We start from the raw sequence: 27,992 nt of genomic DNA, 5'->3' as shown, positions 1-27,992 counted from the left end.
ATGAGCTCCCTCTGAGTGATGGGGAATTAATGAAGTATTAAAACACATTTCCACATTAAACAGTCCGAGTCAACACCATTATGGAGCCGAGTGCCGCAGCTGCCACGCTGCCTCCGCGCATTATGCTCTCTAAAAGCACCGCAGGGCCGGCGTAGTCACAGATACCCTCCGATTGCCAGACAGGCCTAGTCGGAACGAGACAACGGCTGCAGATCTTCACAGTAGAGTCCTCGGCCACTTCAGGGCAGTCTTTTACACACCACGTCACGGTGTGGAGTTCTACCGCGACTACCGAAGCAGCTCGCACAAGTCGATGCCAATCGCATTTGGTCCATAGGGCAAGGAAGAGTCTGGGAGACTAAAAACAGGCCTGCTGAGCTCCTCCCACAGGCAGGGGGGGAAAAAAGGGCAGGACTGCAGGAGCGTCGCAGGGCCCTGCTTTGTACATTAAACAGCTTTAGCTGACATGTTCAGTACACAGAGTTATCCGCTTTCAAAAAAAAAATGAACTAACAGTATGAACTAAAAACAGTATTCTGGCCTCAGGCCATACAGTAATAAGTAATTTGTAATGACAAAGTTGTGGACCAAAAGTAAAGAGACAAGGGGGATAAACATCATACATCAAAGACCCTTTGGCATCATTGTACACCTCTGGGAATTGACAGCTCTTTAAAAAACTGAAATTTCTCTCAAATCACTCATGACGTCATGTCTAGTGCTCCACTGTCACTGAAATAAACTAATGTCCTGCAAAAAAAAAAGCATCAATATAGAAACCTGCCTTGGACTAATTGGCCCCTTCCAGAACATTTCTCCCAAGAATCCCCAAGGAAAGAACATTAGGTGTATTGGAAATGCTACCCTCTTAAAGAAAACTAAGAAATATCCAATGCAGTGCAGTGAAGTCATTCAGAGGCGTAAGGGTATCTCTGCCGTATACGTTTTTAGTGGTGATTGGGTGAAAAAAATCAGTGATAAAGCTCCGTAAATCAACACTGACCTGCCTATGGAGATATGTGCCACTTCCAACAAAACACTTGTGACCACAAAATTCTTTTTTTAAATACACACACAAAATCCCTGCGTGGTAATGTACAGAGGTTAAAAGTTGCCAGATATTTTTGCAATCCACATTCAAAAAAAAAAAAAAAAGTAAATTATAAATAGCCAGTGTGGAAGGTTTCAATTCAATCTTACAAAGTCTGGAAGAAAGAAAAATGCTTACATGGAATGTTCTCTGCAACAGCAAGTCAGAAAAGCTCTTTGAAGGGATATTCTGGATTTCTTCACGACAAATTCCAAACCACAGGCGTTGCTCTCTTGACATCTCTGTCTCTCTCTCAGTGAAAAAGAAAAAAAAAAAACCAAAAAAACAACATCTGAGCTACTAGTCAAGCTGGTCGATTAATCCAGATGACTATTAAATCAATGAATCGCTCTAATCATTCTAATCATTCTGGAAGTTGCTTCTGTTGTGTCCTCTTGGTAAAAAAGAGGGTTAGTGAGGGTTAGTATTGAATGAGATATATACAAATGTACACTTACATATATTTACTTCACTATTTATATAAACACTCACAAAAATTATTAGTCTATGGGGCACGCTTACTATAATCACGTCAAGTGCAAAGGAAGAAAAGTGGTTCTGCCATGTTATGAGAATGAAGTGGAATCTGCTGGCTGGGAAGGTGCTGGACAATCTTTCTAGCCAGCTCATGTATGTATTTATTACTGTAAGGCCACATGATGAGGTGTACAGGAACATGTCCCACACACGGATTTATTCATAATTAACACCATTCTGTAACACCATTTCTCATTATTTTGTTTCATCAGTCAAAACAGTGGAAGGTAAAATGGCTTCTTCCATAGGAATAACACATAATATGCACACACACACACACACACACACACATTGGGGGGGCAATTCCATTAATCCAGTCCAAAATACCATAAAATATTATGAACAATTATAAAAATCACTAGAGACTTCTTTCATATGATTAGGACTATAAAACCAAAATGTTCTCAAAGCTCTCGAAGGTCCATCAGAACGCTATAAAGCCCACAGCCCACTCCATATATAACATGAAGTGTTTAGTGTTCGTGTCTGTGAAATATCAGTGCAACCATGGGCAGGCTGGAGAGATACCATCTTCATGTCCTCACTGCAGCATGATGTCCCTGAGGTTCTCCTGCAGGATCGTGTCCTTGACGGCATGGAAGACGAAGCGGATGTTTTCTGTGTCGATGGCGGTGGTGAAGTGGTGGAAGAGCGGTTTGCTGCGGTTCCTGCGCTTTCGATTGAAGCACTGCACCAGGTAGGTCTGGACGTCCTCCACCCGGTGGGGATCTCCACGAAAGTCAGAGAAATGCTTGCGGATGTTCACCTTGCCCACCTTCTCCACCAGTAGGTCCATTTTGTTGAGGAAGAGAATGATTGAGACATTGGAGAAGAGCTTGTTGTTGACTATGGTTTCAAAGATGTTCATGGACTCCACCAGACGATTGGTGCATCGGTCCTCCATCAGCACCTGGTCGTATTCACTGGAGGAGACCATGAAGAGGATGGATGTGATGCCATCAAAGCACTGGAACCATTTCTGCCTCTGAGAGCGCTGACCTCCGACGTCCACCATCTTGAATGGGATCTTCTTGATGACAAAGTCATGCTCCACGATGCCCTTGGTTGCCTTCCTGGCCAAGAGAATGTCCTGTCTGGATGGAACATAGTTCTGAAATAAAAATGAAAGAAGTCCATTAAAACATTTCCTAACTGTGGAAGTAGTGTCTTCGGAGGATGTACAGAATTTCAGCTTCTGGACTTTGGAGACTGAAAACATCTGGTCTTGGCAAAAATTTCAGAGACCCCAGCAGTCTACCCACACTGAGGTCAGTGCAAATCAGATGCCACAAAAACATCAGATTTTATGAGAACCTGCCACCCCATGTGAAAGGTGAGATGTTGTGGTGTCATGTCATTTCCATTAAAAAGAATCCTCTCAAACCAGTTCTTGTTTTTTTTTTGTCTACATACTCAGTTTCCAAGCAGCAGAGTGCACCAAAAACATAACATCCAAAAAAAAAAAAACTGGCCGTTCTTCCCCTCATTTTGCTTTTGGCAACCCTGCAGCAACATCAGCTTCATGATGACTAGCATGCCCGTATCTACCACTGAGGACGCCAAGGTCATGTCAGGATTTGTTTCATGAATTAATAAAGCTACACCACACTTCTCAAAACGAGAGCATAGTAATAATGATTTGTAGTGCGTTTGATTTACAGAACGGCTAATTAAACTAATTAATGAACACTGCAAAGGTATGTTGCAATTAACAGGCTGTAATCTGGCCTTGGTGGACCGTGTAGTTTGAAGGCAGAAGCATCGAAGCATTGTTAAATTATATAGTTTTGCCTATGGATAATTACAGTGTCTCCAGCTGAACTTGCATCACAAAGACTCACCCATAAAAAAATAAAATAAAAACTATAACTCAGGGTTGTATGAATTTTTTTTTTTTTTCATAAATACACTAATAATAAATTACATTAATAGTTTTGAATCCCTTAAATCACAAGGAATCTGCACTATGCACAATGCTCCCTTTTTAATAAGGTATTACCTGCATGGATTAAATGGAGCAATTAGATTTAAATACATCAAACAGTAAAGAAAAATTGTTTTTTTGTATGTATATATATATATATATATCTCGTTTCAACTGTATTACACACAATGTACTCACCAGCTGTCCAATACGGTCCAAGTTGTCCAGGAAATACTTCACTGATTCACTCTGCAAAAGAGCCACCACATAAATAGATTAGACTGTCACTGTCAAACCCAGCAGAACTGCAGCCAAGACACTGAGCTTTGACTACAGACCATCACACTGCGGTTTCAACTTCAGACATCATGACATTTATGGGAACTGGTTATTTTATTAATAAAGGGAAGCAGAAGACTGAAAAAGGCACCATACTCCACTCTGTATAATGTGTTTTGAGGCAGAGGACAGGTCTACACAGTCCCTTTTAAATGAGGAATGGAAAGTCTGGAGTTAACAGGATGTGCTTATTTTGGAAAATTTCGCTGTGCTCCATTACAATGCTCTACTCTGTACAATCTAATCTAAGGGATAATTGTCTCACAAAATGAAGACAGTGTGATTATGTTTTATGACAAATGGATACGTTCCTTTGTTTCCAACACATGGAAACAAAGGAAATCTTTTTATTAACATTCTGTGTCTTATTCTGTGTCTATGTGGGAAATGTCATTTACATTTCAATGATATAGTTTCTATATATTCTAATGTATACTGATGGTTTATATATGTAATCTAAAAACATTTAAAATTATTTTTTTATGTAATACCTTCAGTGTGACATTCAAGATAGCCATGACTGCTTTCCTCAAGTGAGTCCTGTCTTCAGTTTTTTTCTCTAAAGGACGATTCTCTACGTCACGCACGGGACATTTTGATAACACAAGTTACTTTATCCCCATATCTAGTGAACAAGTGTGACATGTATGTAGCACTTGTTGTGCCTTATTAATGAGTAGTTCAATATAAAGTTATGACAAAAGCAGTTTGAAAACTTGCCATGTGAAGTCAATAGTACAATACAGCCATTTTTTTTTCTCTTACTCTGTGGCACAACGCAACGGAGACCTTTACTAAACTGCGTTTAACCCCCATCTCAACATGCAACATTCAACTATTTACATCCAACCCGCTCATTTCCTTTTCTTTTTCGTCTAGCAAGTCTTACTCCGAAGTGAAGGCTGATAAGCAACACAGTTCCCACCAAAAGTCAATGTAAATATTAACACTGTAATGGCTTTTTTGTGTCTACATCTGGCCCGGTCCGTCTAACAAATTTTAAAAGTCAATGTGGCCCCTGAGCTTAAACGTTTGCCCACCCCTGTGATAGCCAGTACTAAGTGTCAAAATGTGGTGCATTTTATGAATATTTTATTTAAGTCCGATGCACTATTCATTATAATATATATATAAACTGAACTGATAATTTACTTTAAATTTCAGTCAAATAAGTAAAAAGTTTACATTGCAAGAGGTAACACAATCTTACTTTTTTTTTTAAGTACATTGAAATGAAATGACATTCCACATTATATGGGTACTCATCTTAAATATTAGGACAAGTAAAAATATAAATATCACAGATTTTTTTTTTTTTTTGCATTTTGGTGTCATTTTCCAGAGAATCGTTCCATAATGTAAAAAAATGTAAGTCTCATAAATGAGTAGGTCTGTCTAAACTTTTGACTGGTAGTATATGTAATCTTTAAATGGATTGGTTTTTCAAATATCCCAACAAACATGAACCATAATGAGCCTGAGCAAATACAATCTGACTACAATATTATATCTCACTATACACGTTCTTCAAAAAACTGCTAGGCAAACAATGTCCTCACCACTGACCCCTTCTCCATAATATATATATTAAAAAATGTCATTGATTACAGATCAAAGACAATAAAGAATGGAGCAGAGTTGAGGGGAGGGCAGTTAATCTTACTCAAATATTACAACCACAGAACAGAACACTGTGACCATTTTTATTTCATATCATTATATATCACACTGCGAAACTGTGTCAGCAACACAATGAGTTGTGTAGCAGATTAATCCATTTGAGCCGAGGATTAAAGACCAGATAACAATATTCTGCCAACAAATAATTCAACACAGAAACATATGATCCGCCTCGGGCCAATCTCAATTTTACACTTAAAATGTGTATTAACCCGGAGTCGGTCTGTCACTCAGTCTGGTTAATTACGGGAGCTGTTTACTGGGCCCGGTCTGCTAATGGAGGCATTTCTGGCCCGATACCTCAGGCTCCGCCGAGGCTGCTGGGAGAGTGAAGACATCAGCTCTCCGGAAATGGCAGCGTGGCCTTGGTTTGTGCGTGTGGGTGTGTGTCTGAGAGAGAGGGACAGACTGGATGACTGACTGACTGACTGGCTGCTTCGTTCTTTCGTATTGTGTGTGTGTGTGTGTGTGTGTGTGTGTGTGTGTGTGTTTGACATGGGCCTCTGGCCTGGCCAATACTCCCAACAGGAAACAGCTGTGTGTGAAAACAGGGGATTAGCAGCGCAGCTCTGCTTTACTCCATTACACACACACACACACACACACACACACACACATCCCATCACTGCCTAGTGTAACACAGCCAGGAAATCAAGCAGATATCTGATAGCTTTTGCCTGTGGCTTTTATCAATCCCTCCTTGAAACACGTGGATGGAAGACAAACATTCCTTCCTCTCTTGCAATAATAAAACGCCGCCATTTTGGCATTCTGTCGGACATTCAGGCCGCTAAACACTGGAAACCACAGCTGCTTCCCCGGCCAAATTCTCTGACGCCGTTGCTGAGGGGTCTGGCACCGAACAAGGCCCCTTGACTCACCACGACCCAGTGGTGCACGCACCACCCCCCAAAAGACCAGCCCACTCGAACCCCCTCTTTGCTCCGGGCCTGACAGTGTGGGAAAGAACGGCGCAGTGGGCCTGAGGTACAGCCTGTGACACAGTGCGCGCCGCAGCGCCCCCGGGTATACCCGTAATCAGCCATTACGCTGAGCAGAGGGCCCATCTCTGAAGAAGAAAACGTCATGACCTTCCCTTCCCAGATGAGATCTGCATCGCTGCAGCCCGTTCCCCAACCCGGCACATCACAACCAATTAAAGGAATCTTGAGCAGTGATCACAGGCAAAGGGGCACTTCCAAGAATTTGAATTCTGCCCAAAATAGACACAAAAACATGATGATTTTCTGTTGACTTTTAGAAAACGCTTCTCGTAACTGGGATATTATGTTCTTTTCTTAGGAACTATGTGGATGGTTTACAGACTGGGAATTGCTTAAAAAGATATCTGGAACAGCTAAAGGTCATATACAGCAAGTAGTCATAAGCTATACAATCTATAATCATAAGCTATACATCATATAATAAATATATTACATCCAATTTCATATAAAAATGTTTTTGTTTCTGAGGCAACAGAATCTCCGCTCAGCCCCGCCTGTATTTAGAATTTCAACACAGACGGTTTGAAGGAGAATTTAAATGGAAAATCCACATTTTAAATCACACATTATCAATAAATACATTGTTAAAAAAGACTGAGGTGAATATGTATTCCCAGCTACTTTTCGCATCAGGATCAAAGTTTAAACGCAGTCATGAAAAGCCAATATTAAAGCATTGGGGCAGTGGTGGCCTAGCGGTTAAGGAAGCGGTTGCCGGTTCGAATCCCGAGCCGCCAAGGTGCCACTGAGCGAAGCACCGTCCCCACACACTGCTCCCGGGACGCCTTCCATGGCTGCCCACTGCTCACCAAGGTGATGGTAAGGGTGATGCTGTGCAGCAGTGTTTCACAATGACAATCAGTTCGCTTTCACATTCCAAAAATATGATAAATATCCACTGAGACATTTCATTACAAAAGTAAGCAGGGTGATAATCAGCATCTTACATATACATTCAATAAAATGGCTGTGGAGCATGACTTGCCACCTATATTACACCGTGACGCCAAGCTTGGAAGCTAAACTCAGTAAGTCATTGGACTGAGTCTATAGGTGTAGAGGTTTATCAGTCATACCAAGGTAGTTCTCACATAAGTAGATATTATTGACTAATCTACACATTTTCTGAAGCAATAATCAATCATGACACGTGGAAGCGTGATAGTCATAGTTGATCACATGGTCTGACCTCTGAACAAAGTTGCTGTTTAATCACTCAGCAACTCCTGTCACATGCACAGTGAGTCACAAAGTAAAATCACATTTTGAAAGGAAATAATTGTAAATTAAAATAAATAAATAAATAAATTAGTAATATATGTACTAACTGGATTCCAAATATAAGCGTTTCATAGGCTTGTGCATAAAAAAAAAAAAATTAAAAGATGTGCAGTGACAATAAAGTTTAATGAAACCTAACTTATACCATAGTCTATACCATAATCTGACAGTATGATAAGATGGAGGAGGAATATATCAGGATTGCAACATTACTTGTGTAGTTCAATGCTGACGTTACTGTAACTGAACATCCAGCATTTCACCTGCACTGAGAGGGCGATCTTATTATGCTTTTCTTTACCAACTGTGGGTACAAAATAGAGGAAGTTCATTTCAGTCCCGGAGACAGGCAACATTAAAAATGAACAGGGACAAAGATAGTAAAATGAGGATTGATATGAGTAGTTTGGCATCATGCTCAATGGCGAGGGGATAGTGCAATACAGGGCATAAACTGACAGCACACTGCCCACATTTCACACTCAGAGGCCATGGACCTTCTGAGCCATCTACTATAAAGTGTGCTCGTCTTACAAATGTCCTTACAAAGTCCTATGAAAGTCCCAGCAGATCCTGTTATGAGCTGGATCAGACATGATTTACAACACTGATGGGTTAGTTCTGGCGCTCTCTGTAGACTCGGTTGTTGTTCGCATCGAAATGCTCATATCCACTCTCAGTTTATAACACATCAGTTTACTATTGCTTCATAAAATATCCCTACATGCGCCATTGGATCCAGAAAATGAACGTTATTCACTTCAAATGTGAGTCCCCACAAAGACATGATATCAGGCCAAGAGACAAGAACATGAGCTCAGACGCCCTCTTCACAATCACTACAGTGTTTTAGGAGGATTATTTAAATTAATGGGGCTATGTAACGTATCTCTCTCTCTCTCTCACACACACACACACTCTTCCCATCTTATCTCCTCTGCCTGAGGGAGGCAGCTGAAGGGAATGCACTCTAGGCAGACCTGGAAAACAAGTGAGGTTAGAGAAGCGGTGCCATGGAAAAGGAAACGAGCAAATATTTATGAAGCAATATGAAACAAAGCTTTTAGGTGGGAGCTTTCAATTATGAGGTTTATTAACTGGAGTTATACACAGTATGGCAATATCAAGTAATTTCATTTCATACTATATAATCTGACATTGCACATTATCACATTTGTTGAATGAATCCAGCAGAGGCAGACCGTTGTTATGGCTGTCTTTGGTAATTCAAGAAAATGCCTCAGTTAAAATTTATGAGCCTAAATTCATTTTTGTCTGTATGGAACAGATAAATACAGTGTTTAAAAACCCTTTTGATTTGTGGTTGACAAATGTGTATTTATTTTTATATAAAAATCTGAGAAGTATCATCTGTTGGAGTGCCTCGCGAAGTGAAATATTCAGTAAAAACTATAATGGTTTTGGAATGCCCATAGGGTCTCAATCAATCAAATAATTATAGCATAAATGATTTCAGTTGTTCCGGAGTGACAACATATATGAATAAAACATATATGCATACAGTTGCTATAATGGTAATTGATGTATTTGTTGCCTTGGTATATAGATGATAACATTGAGTTTCACTCTGCAATCACGACTTTTCCTTTTTATGCATTGCAGCCCTGTCATCCTTTCTGGATTTACAGCATTCACGTTACTTAAATTATACAACCCGATTTTAAAACTGATTTTTTCTTGTCTCCCTAAGGATTAATGAATTTGTACATGTGATTAAGCAATGGCAAGTTCCTTATACAGACAGAAGCCAAGCAATATGCCTTATTGTGATGGGCCGATAAGAACCATAAAGCTACGCTGACAGCTTTCGAGTGACCAGTTGGTCTGCAGGGGCCCGGAATAGGTACGGCTTATGTATGAGAGACAAGCGAGAGGAGGGGGCCATCTGCTCTCATCCAAGAGGAGTGCAGATTTATCGCCCCTGACAGAATATGTCTGCAGATAGCAAATGATGGACGACAGGGCAGAGTGAGAAATATGGGCTGAGCTCTCCGGCGTCAGTCCCAGAGTCACAAGTCATTACACTCTCTTAGTCCAATTATACAGAGGAAGCGCCGCGCATCTGCTGAGCCCAGCAATGTCATCAGCGGGACACAAGCATGATGGGAAAATGGATACAGCAAACAATTATGGGAGGAATAAAACAACATTCAGTCAGATAGATGCCATGAACATTGGTGGTATTGGAAGACCATTTTAGTCCCAACTCATTTTCATTACAATCAACATAAAACTTTGGCATGTCAATTTCAGGATATGCTACACATTATTACATGATGGTATAGATACATCAATATCTCAACGTACATAAAGCATTAAAAGATCTAATGTTGTTAATGTATTGCTGCCAATTGTATTACAACAACTAATCATATTTGACCATTAAATCATGTTTATATTCATACAAGTCTTCATTCTTTCACAAACAGCATATGCATTTAGGGAGACATGAAATGATGTCTATGAGACTGTAATATATATTTTTTTCTTTGCTGGGAGGGTCTGATTGTCTGTCTTCTGTTTGTATGCAGGACTGTCACGTGCGGAACGCGTCCTTCCGGCGTTGGTGAAGTTGTGGCCCCGCCTATGGACGTGGTTGGCTGCGTGATCAGCGCAACCGTTCAAAGGAGAAGCGTTTCCGTCATGTTGTCATGTTTCGTGCTGCCCTGTAGTTCCTCTTCACATTAAATATGTACAGTGAACAGTCAGTATTCACGGAATAAAACCATACGGAGCTCTAAACCTCTCTTTGTTAGAAATGTCCTCATCTTTTAATAGGAAACAAAATGCATCAAACCAGTTAAAACTCCAGACATTGTTCATGTGGTACGTGACTCTGGTAGCTGGAAACGGCTGTTAATGATGGAATATCTGCACACACGGAGAGGGGAACTTTATCAGCAACAATTAGTCTTGAGGTGAAGTGGAATGCTGCGTTTGTTTTTCTGTCCAAAACCCCCTTTCAGGGGATAAAAATAAAAATTTCAAAATGACCCTAAACTTTTGAACAGTGGTGTATGTACATGAAAAGTTGGACAGAGAAGTCGCTGCTAATACCCAAATACAACAAATAGCTTTTAATAAAAATGAAGCGCGAGGCGACCAAGACAAACAGAGCAGAGCAAACCAAAGGTGGCTTGACTGAAGCCTGAACTTTACTGTGGTGTAGGTTTGTTTGGGCACGCATTAAAAGAAAATAATACGAAACAGGAGTTTAGACTGCGGTCGCGTCCATCACTCGGTGGCAGCGGAGCAATGAGAACTTATCCCATACAGGGCAAGGGCTAATTCTAATCCAATAAGAACATAAACAACGTTTTACAGTCATCGTTTACGATGGCCAACAGCACTGCGGAATAAAAGCGATGGTTCCATATCTTTAACTGTAGAGAATTACAGTGGGTTTGTTGAATTGGTCTCTGGAAGTAATGGCTGTAACCAGCAGAAATGCACAAATGGCTATTTATCACTCAACGGCCCCGACGGGGGTGAACAATAACTTCAAAGTCCACAGAAAAGACATAGTACTAGAATAACAAATACAGATGAATGATGGGAAATCACACGGCACAGCCAGTGAGTGACCACAGAGTATTGGTTTAAGGTATGTGATAGGATCAACAAAAAGAATTCCGAGAAGAAAAATTAGGAATGATTCAGTGATTCATTTGTCCAGCAACATCACTACACAACCCTGCTAGAAACAAATCTGCCTAATACTGGTAGCACAAGACATGTCACAAAAGAAAGGAAGAGCCAATATAAAGATGACATACAAACTTCGGTGTTCCCAGATTCTACACGTTGGAGAGATGGGCATCGTACTTCCAAAAGAAATTCCTTTACTTTGTGTTTAGTTAATGGTGCTGGGGTGCTAGGGGGCAGTGGTGGCCTAGTGGTTAAGTAAGCGGCCCCGCAAATTTCACTGTGTGCACCGTGTGCTGTGCTGCTGTGTATCACATGTGACAATCACTTCACTTCACATTGACCCAAAGTTGAGATCTGTCAACATTTACATTTAAGACATTTGGCAGACGCCATTATCCAGAGGGACTAACAACGTGCTTCCATGTTACCATCGATGAGGTGATCAGTTCTGGTTGGCTAGGACCCCCAACTATGAATACAATCTTTTTATTCACTATGTTGTAGATTCTGTACATAAGTCAGACAATATGACGGTGAGATTGCAATTCATACTCCTCAAGCCTTCTGTTACACTCTGTTGTTCTGTTGTCCTATTGAGAAGATCACTTAGAACAGGACATTAGCCGTGAGGGGTGCGTGGAACCAAACAAACAATGACCAGACAACCATGGCGAAACAACAAAGAGAAAAGAGGGATGCCCCTCTACTGTTTCTCACACATTTTGAGCTCTGGATCCATTTTTAATGCATAATGGCCCTCAAATCCCCTGGCCCGGGAAGTGAAGGCTTGGCTGCTGTAGCAGGTCTACAGGCTTTCCGGGGAGGAGCGTGGTCCCACTCTGTGGCCTGGTGATGCTGACAGAGTGGCTGTGCCGTGACAATGGGACAATATTTACATTGGAGACAGGCTGTGACAAATAAATAAAGAAAGATTGAAAGAAGGCATTGTCCTCTTATTTTTACTCAGCACCATCTGCAGAGCCCAAAATGAGCTATTGCACCAGTTTCCTTGTTTATTATGTACACTGTAAAATGGATTTCCTCTAATTACAGAGCGAGTTAAAACCAGCAGCTCCATCGAGCAGTTGGCCGTGTTTGACAAAAACTCTAGCCACAGCCTCAGAGAGCACGGTCCAAAAGGAGAAAATCCCGTTAGAGCATGGAGCTCTGGAGAAGCGGTGCCTCCCCGTGCCTCGGAATCCCCGAGAAATAAAGCAGAGGAGGTGGAGGCCGTCAAGGGCCCGGCAGTGAGCTCAGGAGCACGCAAACATTAGTCATGACTCCCAAACAAAGAATTCACTGACGGCTACTCCTCGACATTCTTAGAACTTTCTCCCTTTATCTCAGGAGATAAGTGATTTCACTCGGCCGTTAATTCTAGCGCTTGTCCACCTTGTAGTGGACCAGAGATGAAGCCGTCCCTGGGGTCCAAGCTTCGAACTGTGCAGCTTATTGGCAAGGAACCTCTGCGGGTCTCATGTTCTGCTGTTAGACCAGCGTTCCCCAAAAACACACACCCTTCCTCTGGATAGATTTCACATTGTTTACTTTGGACCGTCTCTCTGAAGAGCATCCACCTCTCCGCACAGGTCGGGGTCAACGGAGCAGGCACCAGCAGCACCGCCAAGCCCAGCTGGACATAAGCAGATGAGCTTTTGGACGTCATGAATGGCACGCTGGACTGCTACTCTATCCTTCCCATCCGTGCAGTGGAACCGTTTCTTGTGCCAAACTAGCACCTCTTTAACAGTGGAAAACCGTTCTCCAGGGAAACTCGCGACCATCCCAGTGGTGCCAAAATCTCCTTCCGGGCCACTGGCTGACGTCCAGGCACTGTGGTGAACTTGCCCATTAAAGTTCATGGGCCATTGGGAAATAACACTTTTAGGAATAAGACTAATTCCAGAAGAACGGGTTGGGGGGTAAAAATGCTTCCACATTTACCACATTATCGCAGGGAAAAGGAAAGCTCGCTTGCTCTTTTACGGTTTTTGTGGAGAGGACGGGCCTCTCTGGACTGTCGCAGAAGACCAGAGCGGCTACTCCCCCCCCCTCTGTTCGGATGCTTTTCCTGGCCGGAGACCAGAGCGTATTCCTGCCTTCACAGCTGAAGGTCTGGGCCTGCATAACCATGTTTACCAGGAAAGGGACTGACCATCAAAAGAGGCAAAAAGCAACATGTTCGTCTCAAAAAAACCCTCATTACCGCTGGAAATTAACGAGGAACGGCATCATATCCCAAAAATAATGTGGTTCGACTGAAACCTAGTGACCGCAGAAGCATCAACCCGCGTCCTGTGATGCGACCTCCGAAATTGCTCCGCAAGGGCCGCGTTGACGTTGCCAAATAGACAGAAACACTCAGTGGCAAAAGGCGGGAGGAGGTCTGGCCCGGCGCTCTCGCAGTAGCCGAGCCAAGACGCCACACAAACAAACTACGGCCAGGCCCCCGCTCTCCTCTGTGCTGCGGCGCCGAGCACCCTGGCAGGAGCTTCATCTTTTCAAGCGAAGCATCGAGACAACGTCCTGACGGACCGACCCGGCGAAGGCGTCCACGGCCAGGCAAGTCAAACATATTAGATCGCACATATTACCCTTGGAGGCTCCCGCATGTTGAAGGCGGCTCACTGATGACTAGAATATCTTGGAAACTCGAGCAATCGGGCGAGGTGGAGAGAAGCGCGAACACCACGGGGTGAGAGAGAGAGAGAGAGAGAGATTGTGTGTATGTGGATCACAGCGTGTCTACGTAGCAAAATAAGCTAATCACATATCAGCACTTTTATTTAACTTCTTGAGGGCCAATGTGATAACTGTTATCGGTTCAGTGGAGCGTCATGGAACAGGGGGAATGCCATAAAAAAAAAATAATAATAATAAAAAAGGAAATATAAAATGCACCTCAGACTACAGGTTTTGCAAGTTTTTGCAGGACGGGACGTCTCGGCTGCTGAGGAGCTGGAATATGGAAGCAACACCATGTGACATGGCTCACAGCATGAAGCCAGTCATGCGATAGTCATGGTTTCATATGTTAATAAACTATTAATTATCTCGGGTGCCTTCGCTTTCAGTCTGTCAATATCACTCCCTCACACACACACACACGCATGTATGTATATATATATATATATATGTGTGTGTGTGTGTGTGTGTGTGTGTGACTTGCTGCATCAGATGCAGCGTGACAGAGTGATAGATGGTTGTGGTCTCATTGTCCACATCCAGGGCACTGTTCCGTTTCTTCTTTTTTTTTCATCATGTGATGATCAGCCAGACTTGTTCACTCAGCAGGAATCTTACTTTTCTCCGCACTGCAGCTCTCGTTACGGCCTTTCTCTTGTCGCATTGAAATGAACAGTTGGGCTTATCGCCGTTCCCAGCCTATGGACCAAAACCGCGCGTTGTAGGCCTGCGGTAAATTCTCGTACTGGACTTCTGAGACATCCGGATAAACAGCCCCGTTCCTGCCGAGGGCCACTGTGGCTTTTGAGGGCGGCCATTCCGCAGCATCGCAGACTTCCTGTCCGCTAACCCTCCGAAGGCCCGGAGCGGAGCGGCGTCTGGCTCCAAACACAATAAGGTTAAGACTGCCGTTGCTGCCAGACTCCTCCGGCTCAAAACGTACGCCCGTCTGACCTCATGGATCACCAGATCACCTGTCTTCTGTGGTTAATATCAATACGGTGAAACAAAAGAAGGGAACGGAAGCTTTCTATGAGCCTTCAAAGCGCCAAAATCCACAGAGCGCCGGACTGGAGCACCGGAGGAAAGGTCACCCTTGCTTGCTCATGGCCTGTGCCAGCGCACCCCAGTCGGTGGTCACCCCAGTCGGCAGAGGAGCGAAACATGGGAGTCAAACCGGCAAATCCCTCCGCTTCTTCGCGTCCATCTTTAGCCTTGTTTTACTGGCCGACGATCCCCAGGGGGTTTGGAGAAATGCGACACCAACGCTTTATCGAGTGGATAATTGTTTTAATACCCAGTATTAATACCCAGCCAGAATACAGAGCCACGTGTCTTATTCTACTTAAAATCCAGCGAAGCACAGGGAGGCTTTATATACACACACTTCACCTTGCAGCCTTCACAAGGTCACCATCACAATATAAAACCCTGTGAATTCTAAAGCGAAAGTGAAGTGATCGTCATTGCGAAACACTGCAGCACAACACACAGTGACACAGCGAAACGTGTCCTCTGCTTTTAACTGAGCAGGGGGCAGCCATGACAGGCCGAGCAGTGTGTGGGGACGGTACTTTGCTCAGTGGAGGACCGGGATTCGAAACGGCAACCTTCTGATTAGGGGGCCGCTTCCTTAACCGCTAGGCCACCATAGCCCCGATTCTGCATAACTTTGCAATTTATTCCACATTTTGATCAATAAGCGTTACAGCCACAGCAGTAACTCCAGATTCGCTTGTCTCCTTGTTTCGCCGTTTGGCTGGTCAGCCCACAGAATCCACTCTCATTGTGCATGTGCAGAACGGGTCAGGCAGCGGGTATGGATCATGTACTCCCCAGACTCAGTCCACTTTGTTAAACAGAAAGAACAACCATCATCTGACTGTCCGTTTTCTTTTTTTATTTAACCATGGGTGCTGTAAATCACTACTGAAAGGTCTGTCATTGCTATTAACATCTATCACTGTTCTGTGTATTTTAATATTTTCAAATTTTGTTTTCACTGAAAAAATATTTGGATCTCAGGTGCCAAGGTGCACTTACTCAATTTCAAATCAGGTGTATACTGTTAATATTTGACTTTTTGGTAAGGTCAGAAACAGTTCTGTTCATTCTCATTTTATGAATTGTATAAAACATTTATTTTTAAATATTTGATGACAAAGAAAATACTGTTCAAACGGCGTGGATGTCCCAATTTCTGCTAATGTGCAGCTTCCAATCAGTTCCAATAAGAAATTCTAACTGGGATTCCAACAGATGACAATATTACTGCTCTTTTCCAAATAACAAGCACTATGTTACCATATAACTAATATAACATATAGCACTACATGTTACAAATGTAAATGGTCATGAAAATAAAGAAAAGTCATCAATATATTATATGTAGAAATCATAAAATCATATTAATATCATGTCGACTTAATCCTAAATTGACATATCACAACCGGCCCACATTGCGGCCAATATTCACACAAGCACAGCCTTGTTCAGTACGAGTTAATACAGACTCGTTTAGCGGACATGACACCAGAGAGGCGTTGTCACAGCCAGGACGCTGTCAAATCCTCCCACTCGCCTTGCCAGTACAACTTCAATAACAAAAGATCCTTCACACAGAGGAAGACAAAAGATGAGAAGCACGACTGAGGGCACCCAACCTACGACCCTGGCCCCCTCTACAGAATAATGTCCCTGCCAGCAGTCGAGGGACTTGTGTGAGCCCCATAGAGGAAAGAACCGAGTTCTACAGGAGTCTGCAGACGTCACATCCACAATTACAGTGCATTAGCATGCAAAGTGGGAAGAAAGTTCTAAAGGTTGAAATCAACTGTAAGTTGCACAGACAGACGCTCTTTGTTCAATGGGACAATAAGGCATGCATGCTAAATGGATACTTGTGTGTTTAGTATGTAGTTATGTAAGTATGTGTTATAATTCAGTCTATTTTTCTCAGTAAATGCAATTCCACAAAATAGGGTTCTACACATATTCATCCACCAATAAGTGTCCATTAGGTACATTTCTAAATAAATCTAAACCTGGCAAAAAAAGTTTCAAGGGTCAAGAGTCATCAGCAAATGTCGAGCTGAGATGCGGGGCTAATTCAATTGGGTTTAAAAGCAGATTAAAGCTGAACGGTCTTATCTGAGGGTGATGGCCCACCAGAGCGGTTCACAAAAGGCCCAATGAACAGGCTGGAGATAGAAGAGCCGCCAGCCGTGGCAACACAGAACGCGGGGCTGAGATTACAAGCTTTTACTCTGCAGAGACACTTCAATGCCTGCATGCGACCACAAAAGCCGACATCAGAACATCCGATTATGGAGCCTTGTGTGCAGAACCTTTTTTTCCCCAAGGGAAGTCAGGAATGGGACCGTCATGCAAGAGGCCACCACCTTTCAAAAGATCTTTCCAAAGGAGTGGCTGGTGCTGTGATAACACAAACTTTTCTTGTAAAGTCAAGTCACAAGGACAAGTCACACCAGATTTTTTAAGTGGACCGAAACCCAGAAGTAATCCGATAGACAAAAGCGCTGCAAATATCATAACGTGGTGGAACCAGCACTGAAGATTTGTGCCACTGACCTATTTCCAGGGGTGAGACTGCATGAAAGGTTAAATATTCATAAAGATCTGGACTTACAGTGACAGGGCCGTGAATTCTCATGAAATCCCGGCACTGCTTGGGCTAATTAAAGATTGAGAAGACTCCGGCGCACAGCCCCCAAACCTGTCAAAGCCCTGTAGATATGGGAGCAGCGAGCTGTGGCACTGTGGCATAAATAAACCAACACAGCTACCACTTCCTCGTCTCCTAAGGTCTAATTAAGGGCTCGCTGAACTTGGTCTCAATGGTTGGTGCAACCATTTCCAACTTTTGCCAGCATTGCATATTCATTGCTTTATTTTATGCTCCTCTGCACTTCGGTCGGTTGCCAAGACTTCAGCGGAGAAGATTTTAGATTTGGCAAAGCTCGACTCCAGGCACGTTTTCCATTAAGGGTGATGCCTCTGTTTTTGATGTGTGGCAGAGTACTTTAGTAAAAGTACTAGGGGGACAATTTTTGAACTTGCCATAATTGCAATGGCACTTGCTAAGCGTGGGTTTCGCCACAGCTGGATTACTGTCTCACCAACTTTTTTTAAACGCATTTTTTTTTTATTGCCATAGCATGGAAAGAATAAAACATTTCTTTTGATATAAATGATCTGCACAGTCCTAGTGTTTACAGACATGCACCTCAAGATGCTCCTTGATAAATAATGTGGTTTCTCCTCGCAGTGGAGCATGTCGAGCCGTACGTGAGGCTGTTAGTCACTCCCCTCCGGAGCGTGACTGGAAGAGGTGTGTCGGGTTCGGAGCCCCCCCCCCCTCCGGTAAAACTCACCAGCTGGAACTCGTTGCGGCGGCCGTAGGCCTCCTGTATGCCCGTGTCGCCCCAGAGCGCCTGCAGTGCGGGCACATACAGCTGAAAGGTGCAGGGCTCCACCGGCACGCCCGCCTTGCTCTCGAACGACATCACAAACATGCCGTGCTTTTCGTTCTCGGAGTTCTGCCAGACAACGCCCAGCTTGTCGCGGGCATCCACCAGCACTCTCATGCCCTGGGAATGAGAGAGAGAGAGAGAGAGAGAGACAGAGACACAACAGAACAAATCAGACACCCATTACTCACGTCTGTCTGGCTCACATCACACCTCCAGCTGGCCAGACAGACAGGAAGTCCAGACTTGAATGAATTGTAATCAGTTACACACTCGCCAGGGTGGGACAAATACAAACTGTAATCTGGAGTATATATATATATACATATATACACAGGGTGGGCCATTTAAATGGGTACACCTTGACAATCCAACATAATGGGCAGCACATTGAACACATTTTATAAGTGGTCAGAGACTTGTAAATAACTCATGAAACAATAAAGTTAAAACCAAGCACACCACTGTTTTTCTTGTGAAATTACCAATAAATTTGATGTGTCACATGGCCCCTCTTCCTACGGAAAAAACAAAAGTTGGATCCAAGATGGCCAACTTCAAAATGTCCACTATGGTCACCACCCATCTTGAAAAGTTTGTCCACTCACATATACTCATGTGCCACAAACAGGATGTTAATATCACCAACCATTCCCAGTTTGTTAAGGTGTATCCATATAAATGGCCCACCTATACAGCCCCTCCAGGATTTTTTGCGATAAACTTTTGTGATCGTTGCGATCTAAAATTCCTGACTTTGCAAGAACTTTAATGATAACTTTGTGTGAAACTGCTGAAATAAGTGGGACTGCGTCAGGGTGATTTGCGCACGTCTGCAACTCATTGACGACTTTAGTTTGTGTTTCACCACAACATGGCATGCAGTACAAAATAGAGAAACGGGAAGTGCGAGAATGATGTTGGCATCAGCCAACTGGTGCGCAGTACCCGTCTAGTATAACCAGTTGCTGAGACGTGGATGTGAGAGTGTGGGGTTGTTTTTTTTGCGACGAGTCACTGGCACATGACATCAAACTCGAGTTCAGATGTTGGCGATAGACAGTCGGCGTTTTGCACCATGCGGTTGAACCGCAACACAGCAGCATCATTACGCCCTTACGGCAGCACGGTAAGCCCAGTGCGCATCTTCCTAGCCGCAGCAGCCATTATAAGGAAAAGGAAAAATATAGTTTACCCCCACTTTCGTGCAGACCACTTGGAAACTGTCGTGCACCACGGACATTTTTGAGGGTAAATGAGCAGCGTTCCTGGCGCACATGTCTGCATGTTCAGTAACATGGAAGCGTAACTGATTACGTTTGCGTGACGTCAAAATTGCTAAAAAGTTGCGCTGATTCGGCAAAAGGGCAAAATGCAAACAATTGCCACTGATTGGCTGAATTTGTGTTCATTGGCTATAGCTGAAAAATATTATTTGTTTTTGCAGCAACACATAAAAAAGAAAATAGGGCTGCACAGCACACCGAACACATTATTATTAAACACCTTGGTGCTTTTTTATTTTGTCACCACATCTTTCTGCCTGTCACCGAGAACGTAACCGTAAATGCCTCTGCACGCTGTGGCAGAAATCCAGCGGAGAGTCAGAAAGATGAGTCTCCAAGAGAAGACTGCCCGGAGCACCGCAAATTCCGGGAAAACCACAGGTCCTAATTGATGTTTCTTACTTCCAGTCATAACACACTTTACTAGCAGTTCTGGTGGTGGGGTACACCTCGCCCCGGAGGCGTGCAGCTGGGACTGGAGACACAATGGAAATATCATTAGGCCTCCTAACATGAAACCAACAGAAATAAATCAATTGAATTGAACATCGGCCTCTCGATCGTCAAACCCAGCAGCGTCCAGCCTGAAACGAAAAGAAAAAGAAGAACCGCTCAACCCGCCTTAAAGGAGGCTCCGTTCGCTGAGCTGCACTGCATTAGGCGGACGCCGCTCAGGAGCGCCGGGCCTCCTCAGAGGGTGTAAACACTTCATCTGATTAACCTCCGTAAATATCCGTCCCATGTCACCCGCTAGCCGAAGTGGCTCGGAGGGCCCGGGATTGGTGTGATATTCCCTCTGCACGTGGGAAGGATTGCTCTAATAACTTGCTGTGGCCACGCCACAGAACATATAAATCCAGGACAAAGGGGGGGGGCTGGGGGGGCTTCACAGGAAATGAGTGTGGTACAGTTCCATTGGTCTGGCCGACTCCCCTCCCGCCATCTTCTTGGCCGCCCGACCGCTCCCCACTAAAATAAACAGCGGCTGGTGCTCCGGGCTCCCCCCGCTGACAGCGTTAAAACGCTCTTTATCACGAGTGCGGCTCCGCGGCAGTCAGCCACAAGTCGGGGCGCCTTCCTCCTCCCCCGACTCACTCTCCCTCTTCCTACTCTCTCTCTCTCTCTCTCTCGCTCTGCTTTGTTTGGTCTCCAGGAGGCCGCCCCCTCTGTCCCCGGCCCACTCATCCATCTCTGACCTTTCACCCACTTCCGTCGAACCCTATCTGGGAAAAGGACAGATTCCGCGTTCTCCCGGGCAACCTCCTCAGACGAGAGACGTTAGGGGGGAGGCGGGGTGTGTGTGGATACGGTTTAGTCGCGCTATCACAGCGAAGGGGGTCAGGCACGGGCCTTCCAATCGCTCCCCAAGCTATGGCCCAATCCCAAAAATAGCTCACATAAAAACTCACCTCTTGGCCAGGGAAGCTCATTTCTGGCATTTTCTGAGGAAAGCGATGAAGAAGGACAACTTACTTTGAAGTTATTCTGCCTCGTTCACAAGATGTGTCCTTTAAATGGCTTCAGCAAAGAAAAGAAAGCACTTTACTTTTCAAGAAACCCACAACTATGAGATTTCTGGTGCTTTCGCAAACATGGATCAAGTTCCATTTAATGCCACGAAGACAGATGGATTCCTTCGCAAATGGTCCCTGCAAAGCGCCGAGAACAAGAGAGAAGGGCCAAAAGCGAGAGAGGTACAATGAGATGAAAGAAGAGGCAAAGAACCCCAGAGTGTCTTCTCGACTGATAAGCCCGGGTGTGGGGTAACATGAGAAACTGCAATTACGCCGGCGGAAAAGGCGGCCGAAGCGATTGTGATGAGTAAGCAGACGGCTCGCGGGGCCCAGCCAGCTGCCGCTGAGCGACCGCAGCTAAATCAGCGACGACTCCTTGCCCATAAACAACCTCCCCGGGCCCCGCCTCCCGTCGCAGAGGAGCGCTCAGATTTATCACACAGGAAGACGGGGTTCAAATGCCTGGCTCACGGTGTCACCCCTTTAACCACTTCCTGTGGCCGTCCTATCTTCTCGAGCCCAGGGCAAGCAAAGGCGTCCTGGTTGGAAATACGCACACACACACTTCACAAACATTCCAGCCCCTTAACAAATACCAGAGATATTTTCTCAGGCTTGTAGTAAACACAGAGTAAAGGTTGCTGTGCCAGACAGGAGCTGCGGCGATGGGAGAGTATCGGCCACAGAAGCGGTTAAATCCAGGAGAGGTTGGAGAGAGTCGGAACAAGCAGCCCTGTGTCACCAGGGACCGCTCTTTACTATCACGTCGCCAACCGGGGATGTTGAGATTAATCTCATAATCGATGCATCGCGACGCAGACGCGGAACGTAATCAATTATATCGCGATGACGTTTTCTGGCAGCAGCATAAAAATTCGAGTTAAAAAAATAGTTCCGGTGTTGACTGTGGCTGCCTGGTCTGAGCACGTCGCCACACCGGGTAGGCATTTCAACGGTGCTCGCTTGACGCTGGCTAACGCCTGATGCTCTTTGATGTTCATCAGGATTTCAGCAGAAATTGATGCCAAAAAATGTTGCTGAACGAACGCTGGTCATGAAGCACATTGATTTGTTCCAATGGCAGAAAAACGCCTGATTCAGACATCCATGTGAACAAGGCCCCGTCTCACTGACCTAAAACATTATGTGAAGTAATGTAGAAATGTCCATGGGATGCATCATGATGCATAATTGATGCATCGATAAATCATAATAGAGTTGTATTGTGAGGTTCACACCTTTATTATCAACACTAAGGAGTTTATTTCTTTATATCACCATATAATATCAGACTTGCCACAGCTAATGCAACGGAGCTGAATGTGATGACACAGGGAGGTCAAAGAGCTGTTCGTCTAGTCAGTCATTATGCACCAATGTTCCTCCTGTCATGCTAATCTGGTTCTGAGTGTCTACTATTGGCTGCTCTTCACCTTCAGGAGTGAAGCACACAAACGCCATTCAGACACACTCTCCACCTAATGTGCATGTCTTTCGGCAGGGGGAGGAAAATGAAAGTGAAGTGAAAGTGACTGTAACGAAATGAAACAACCATCAACCAGCAGTGGGCAGCCATGACAGGCGCCCGGGGAGCAGCGTATGGGGACGGTGGCACCTCAGTGGCGTCTTGGTGCAGGGCCGCTTCCTTACCCGCTATGACACCACTGCCCCAAAATGGAGGAGACCCATACAAACATGTGGTCAGCATGATAACTTCACAACCTTGGAGGTGTGAGGTTGAACCACACAACAGAATAATTACATATTCAAGGTAGAGATGCAGATTCTTGAAAATGGAATGTTCATTAAAACCAAAACAGATGATACAGATGAGTGATAACTTCATTTGCTCCATAACTCCATTGCTCCATAATTGTACCTCCAACAATGAAACAGAAGAGTTTTCCATCCAAATTAAAGTGGGGAAACCAAGAGAGCGAGGAATGAAGGACCAGTTGTACCATAGCTATGGCCTGTACAGCGCATATAGCCCAGTCGTTCCAGGCTGACCTTGACAAGAGTTCTCGGCAAACAAGGCCACAAAACGTCCCTCTGCACTCACGACGGTGTCCTCCACAGCCCCGGCAGTGAACCTTCAACACCTGAGTACAGGCCCTTTTCAGCCACAGAACATCAATCCCGCACCTCCCAGAGACACACGAAAAAAAATAAGTCTGTTTTGGCAAGACCCCGTTTGCACAGACTGTATATCACAAGCCTCCAGCCCGTTTCTGACAGCTCTTTGGACTTTATGGAATGAGGTGCTGGGTGGCGTGCTGCTAAATCATGTTTGCAGAGAAACAGCCGTGGGCGCCGTGTCAGGCTGGGGGGGGTTTAAGTTCTTTGCTGCTTCCTCTTGATACGCGGCGAAACCGAAGCGCTGCGAAATCATGGCCAGCGTATACATTCAGCCAGCTTTATATCAGCAGGTCTCGGGATATATGTGGCTAGTCAAAGCACAGCGTCCATCGCTCCAATCGCGTCCGGGGCCAACGAAAAGGCTCGTTCTCGGAACACATGTGCTCAACCATGCATCACGGTGCCATACATACGCAGTTATACAAGACATGGAAAAGCCGCAGCTGAAAACTGAGTTGACCTCAACATTCACCCTCAATCTGAGCACTGTGTGACCAGAGCACAGGATGACTAGCGGCAGTGGGAACCTCTCCTGGGACCCCATCCATGAAGGAGCGCACAATCCCGTCTTTATGCTTCCTGGCTCGTCCACAGAGCCAACCCTGGGTATCTGATCACAATCGCTGCGGGGCCAAAACAAAGCGCATCTTTGAGCGCTGGATTGCATGCGTGTCTTGCCCAGCATGAACCCAAGGAGTCACACTCTGCTGAGGAACCTGCTGTCTTTACCGTCTCCAGGATGAACCGTGGCGAGGAAGGCCAGCAGGTTGTGGCCATGTGGCCGTCAATTTTACGGAATTTCAATATCAGATAACGACTTTACGTTTGAATTATCATATTTTTGACTAATTCGGTCACAAACTTTCACTCCCAACTGGTCCACTGGGTGTCCAAAAAACGTTGAAAAGACGTCTTGAAAATATGTCACAAAACAGGTATTAAGAATTTCTTTAAAGAAGAAAAAGATTTTTGAGCAATGGTTACTTTTGAGAAAACTAAATGAGAATGGACTTGGACGTGAGTTGGAACTATGTCCAATTTCATCATCTCATGTTCTGTTCCATGGTCACTACAGTCACAGATCTTCCTCTGTCCACCATTTAAAGATGATGTACCTTGAACCGATTCCAAATCCGAGGCTTGCCAAACCTTCCTTTCAACACACGGGGCAGGACATCACAAGCGCAGGCACAGCAACATTTCTATTTTCCACTCGGCGATAAAGTGGTGATGTGCAGAGAGGTCGGCCTTGCCGAACTGCCCAGCTGTTTACGTCGGCCTTGCGGATTTGGCACGGGACGGCGCGTGGCGGATGCCGACCTGATGATGATCACTGCCTCGGCCCTGCCGAGCTGGTGAAAGGGGGCCAAAAACAAGGCGCGTCCTGACCGGCTGACTGCCCACCTGACGAACTGTCCAAGCCCTCGCCGCGGGAGTCGTCCGGAGTAGCTTGGACAGGTACGTCCGCTACGGAGGTTGAATAAGAACACGGGTTGTTGGACGTCTGGCTGCGAGTTGGGGCCTGGTGCAGGGAAATACCGGGGCGGGGCACTCCGGAGCAGCAGATTAAACCCTAAACGCAAAATAGCCGGTTTGGAGGCGGAAGCAAATGTTCACCACAAAGCCTTCGCCAATTAGTCACGTAGACATTAATCGGCCAAGCCCTCCCCGTACCCGCACACCCAAAGTCCTTGCTGGAAGGCTCGTGTCGACGTGGTGACCACAACTGGGATCGCCGGTGTGTGTAAATCGCCGCGGCGCGGCCCTCCCCTTCCCACGCGTTCCACCGACGCTCCCCGTTCCCGTTAATTACCAACCGTGACTCGGCGTGGCTCAATACAATGCCGTCTAAAATAGACGCGCTCACAAGGAAATGACCCGGCGGTGACCCCGCGTAGCCGGTCATTGTCAGAAGGCCCGTGGAGGCGGTGAAACAACCATCGGCGCGGCTAAAAATGTCGCGCTGAATGCGAGGAAATCGGGGAGGCGTCTGGATGGAAACGGGAGTCCGCGACGGACAAGGCCGCGTGACTTCTGACCAGTGTGGGTGTGTGTGTGTGTGTGTGTGTGTGTGTGAGAGATGATAGTTTACAGCCGTCCAAAGCCCGACTCAGCTGGAAAACCGGCATATCCTGACTTACATCTTGGCACTCCGCTTTCTGCATGAATCGACCCCCAAACAAGCAGCGTTTCGCTGAGCCAGACGCGTCCGCACCCCTCCTGTGCTAATTGGCCCGCAGAATGACTGCGCCGCTGCTTTTATCGGCTCGCAAAATGGTTTATTTCTTCTGCCAGGGGATAGAGGAGGCGCTCAATCCTGTCTTGCGCAAGGCCCGGCTGGCGCGCCGTGTCCATTGTTTGTTTCGTTAATTGCGTAAGGGTACGCGGCATGACTGCATCTCGGCCCTCGGGATGTTCTTATCCTCGCGGCGATCGCGCAGAGCTGTCCTCGCTGACTCCTCCCAGCTGCTATTGCCGCAGCACCGGCGGCAACGCTGTTCCCTGATCCGACCCACATGAACGGCTATCCTGGATCCACCCTTCCCACCCCCGGAGGCCTGCGGCTACAGCCCAAAAACAACAGTAAACGGCCCGAGCTCTTCCAAACGATGGATCCTACACTACATGTGCTATATTTTATAACATACCAGTAACATACCAGTTTTAAAATGATAGAGCCTAGGAAAGTAAGGCCGTACAGAATCGTTCCAGTGTTTATGAATTAAACATTGGAATTAAGCGGGGCAGTGGTGGCCTAGGGGGTAAGGAAGCTGACCCGTAATCGGAAGGTTGCCACTGAGCAAAGCACCGTCCCCACACACTGCTTCTGGGCGCCTGTCACGATGCCCACTGCTCACCAAGGGTGATGGTTAAAAGCAGAGGACACATTTCGTTGTGTCACCGTGTGCTGTGCATCACAATGACAATCACTTCACTTTCACTTAAAGAATGCTTATAGCAATGTTGTATAACGGTATTATTGCTTTAATAGGCTGTGATTTGCATACAATGTGTTGGGAATGTGATATACAGTACAGGCCAAAAGTTTGGTCACACCTTCTCATTCAATGTGTTTTCTTTATTTTCATGACCATTTACGTTGGTAGATTCTCACTGAAGGCATCAAAACTATGAATGAACACGTGTGGAGTTATGTACTTAACAAAAAAAGGTGAAATAACTGAAAACATGAAAATAAAGAGAACACTTTGAAGGAGAAGCTGTGTCCAAACTTTTGGCCTGTACAGTAGATGTTTAGCTATATAGACATATTTTTTCCCAGCAGTCAATGGAGTGGCTTGTTGTAGTTGGCGGAAGTGACCTTCATCACGACACTGTCTGCGATGGGACGATTCGCAGAAAACCCGGAGTACCAGCAGATATGGCAGCGTGAAGAGATAAACACAGAGCACTAAGTACTGAAAATAATATAGAACAACACGACAAAAGGAACAATAAATATGCACTTGCAATGTTAGAAATAGTGACAGTCGAGATTGTAGTGATTCATTAACAGACATTTGCAGCCACCCGAGTCCTTATCAGGACTTCTGGATTCATTTTTAAGTTTTTCTTCGATCCAGGGGGAGTGTCGCTGTTAATTTATCACTCTATATAAATGGCATTAATGATGCATTTTCTAGCCCTAATACAGGCGAGTTATTAAACTTGCAATTATTAAAACAATCACCTTGATGATATTTTCGAAAATGGTGCCCCTGAAGTCCAGCAGCGCCTTCTGGTCGAACTCCTTGCCGTGGATGATCCTCATCTGCTTGAGGAAGGTGGACTTGCCGCTCTCGCCCGCGCCCAGCAGCAGGATCTTCACCAGGCGGCGCACGGAGCGCCTCTCCCGGGCCAGCAGGCTGTCGATCTCGCGGCTGCGGCGCCGCGCCTCCCGCTCCCGGGCCCCGTCCCGGTCCCGGCCCCGCTCCTTCCCGCCGCCCCGCTCCTGGCTGGCCTCGGCGGGGAGCAGGCACCGGCTGAGGGTGCGCACCACGCCAGCCATGCTTTTATTCGCCGATGTCGTGGGCTTTTCACAAACAACTTCTTTGCATGGGGCAAAAAAATTAAAAAATAAAAAGAAAAGTTTTGCAAACGCCAGAACCGAGTTTTTTTTTTTTTTTGTGTTGAAAAAAAATGAATGGCAAGAGTCAGGCCGGCATATAATCCACCGCGAACAGATCCACAGACCCCGAAACGTAATCCAGAAGCGCTGAACTAGTTACACCAACTTTAACTTGTTTAACTACCGACCGCGGCGACTCATTGTCCACTTCCACCCGCGTTCCCGACTAACAAAGCGGCCGGGCCAGAGCGGAGCGGGTCCCAGCATGCTTTCCTGTCACCGCCG

The 27,992-nt window shown here is 45.3% G+C and overlaps 1 protein-coding gene across 1 annotated transcript; it reads right to left on the bottom strand.

The window, feature by feature from the left end:
- Positions 1-10: 10 nt before the first annotated feature.
- Positions 11-27,992, bottom strand: LOC114783705 (guanine nucleotide-binding protein subunit alpha-12). The gene is made up of 4 exons (XM_028969212.1): positions 27,330-27,992; positions 18,604-18,819; positions 3,750-3,800; positions 11-2,738 (listed from the first exon to the last, which is right to left on the bottom strand). Exons 1-4 carry the CDS (start codon positions 27,645-27,647, stop codon positions 2,169-2,171), a joined length of 1,155 nt encoding a protein of 384 aa, XP_028825045.1. The 5' UTR covers positions 27,648-27,992; the 3' UTR covers positions 11-2,168.

Source organism: Denticeps clupeoides, unplaced genomic scaffold (genome assembly GCF_900700375.1).
Source record: "Denticeps clupeoides unplaced genomic scaffold, fDenClu1.1, whole genome shotgun sequence".
NCBI classification, from domain to species: domain Eukaryota; kingdom Metazoa; phylum Chordata; class Actinopteri; order Clupeiformes; family Denticipitidae; genus Denticeps; species Denticeps clupeoides.
The sequence above is the reverse complement of the archived record's forward strand: the minus strand, read 5'-3'. Positions and strand labels throughout refer to the sequence as shown.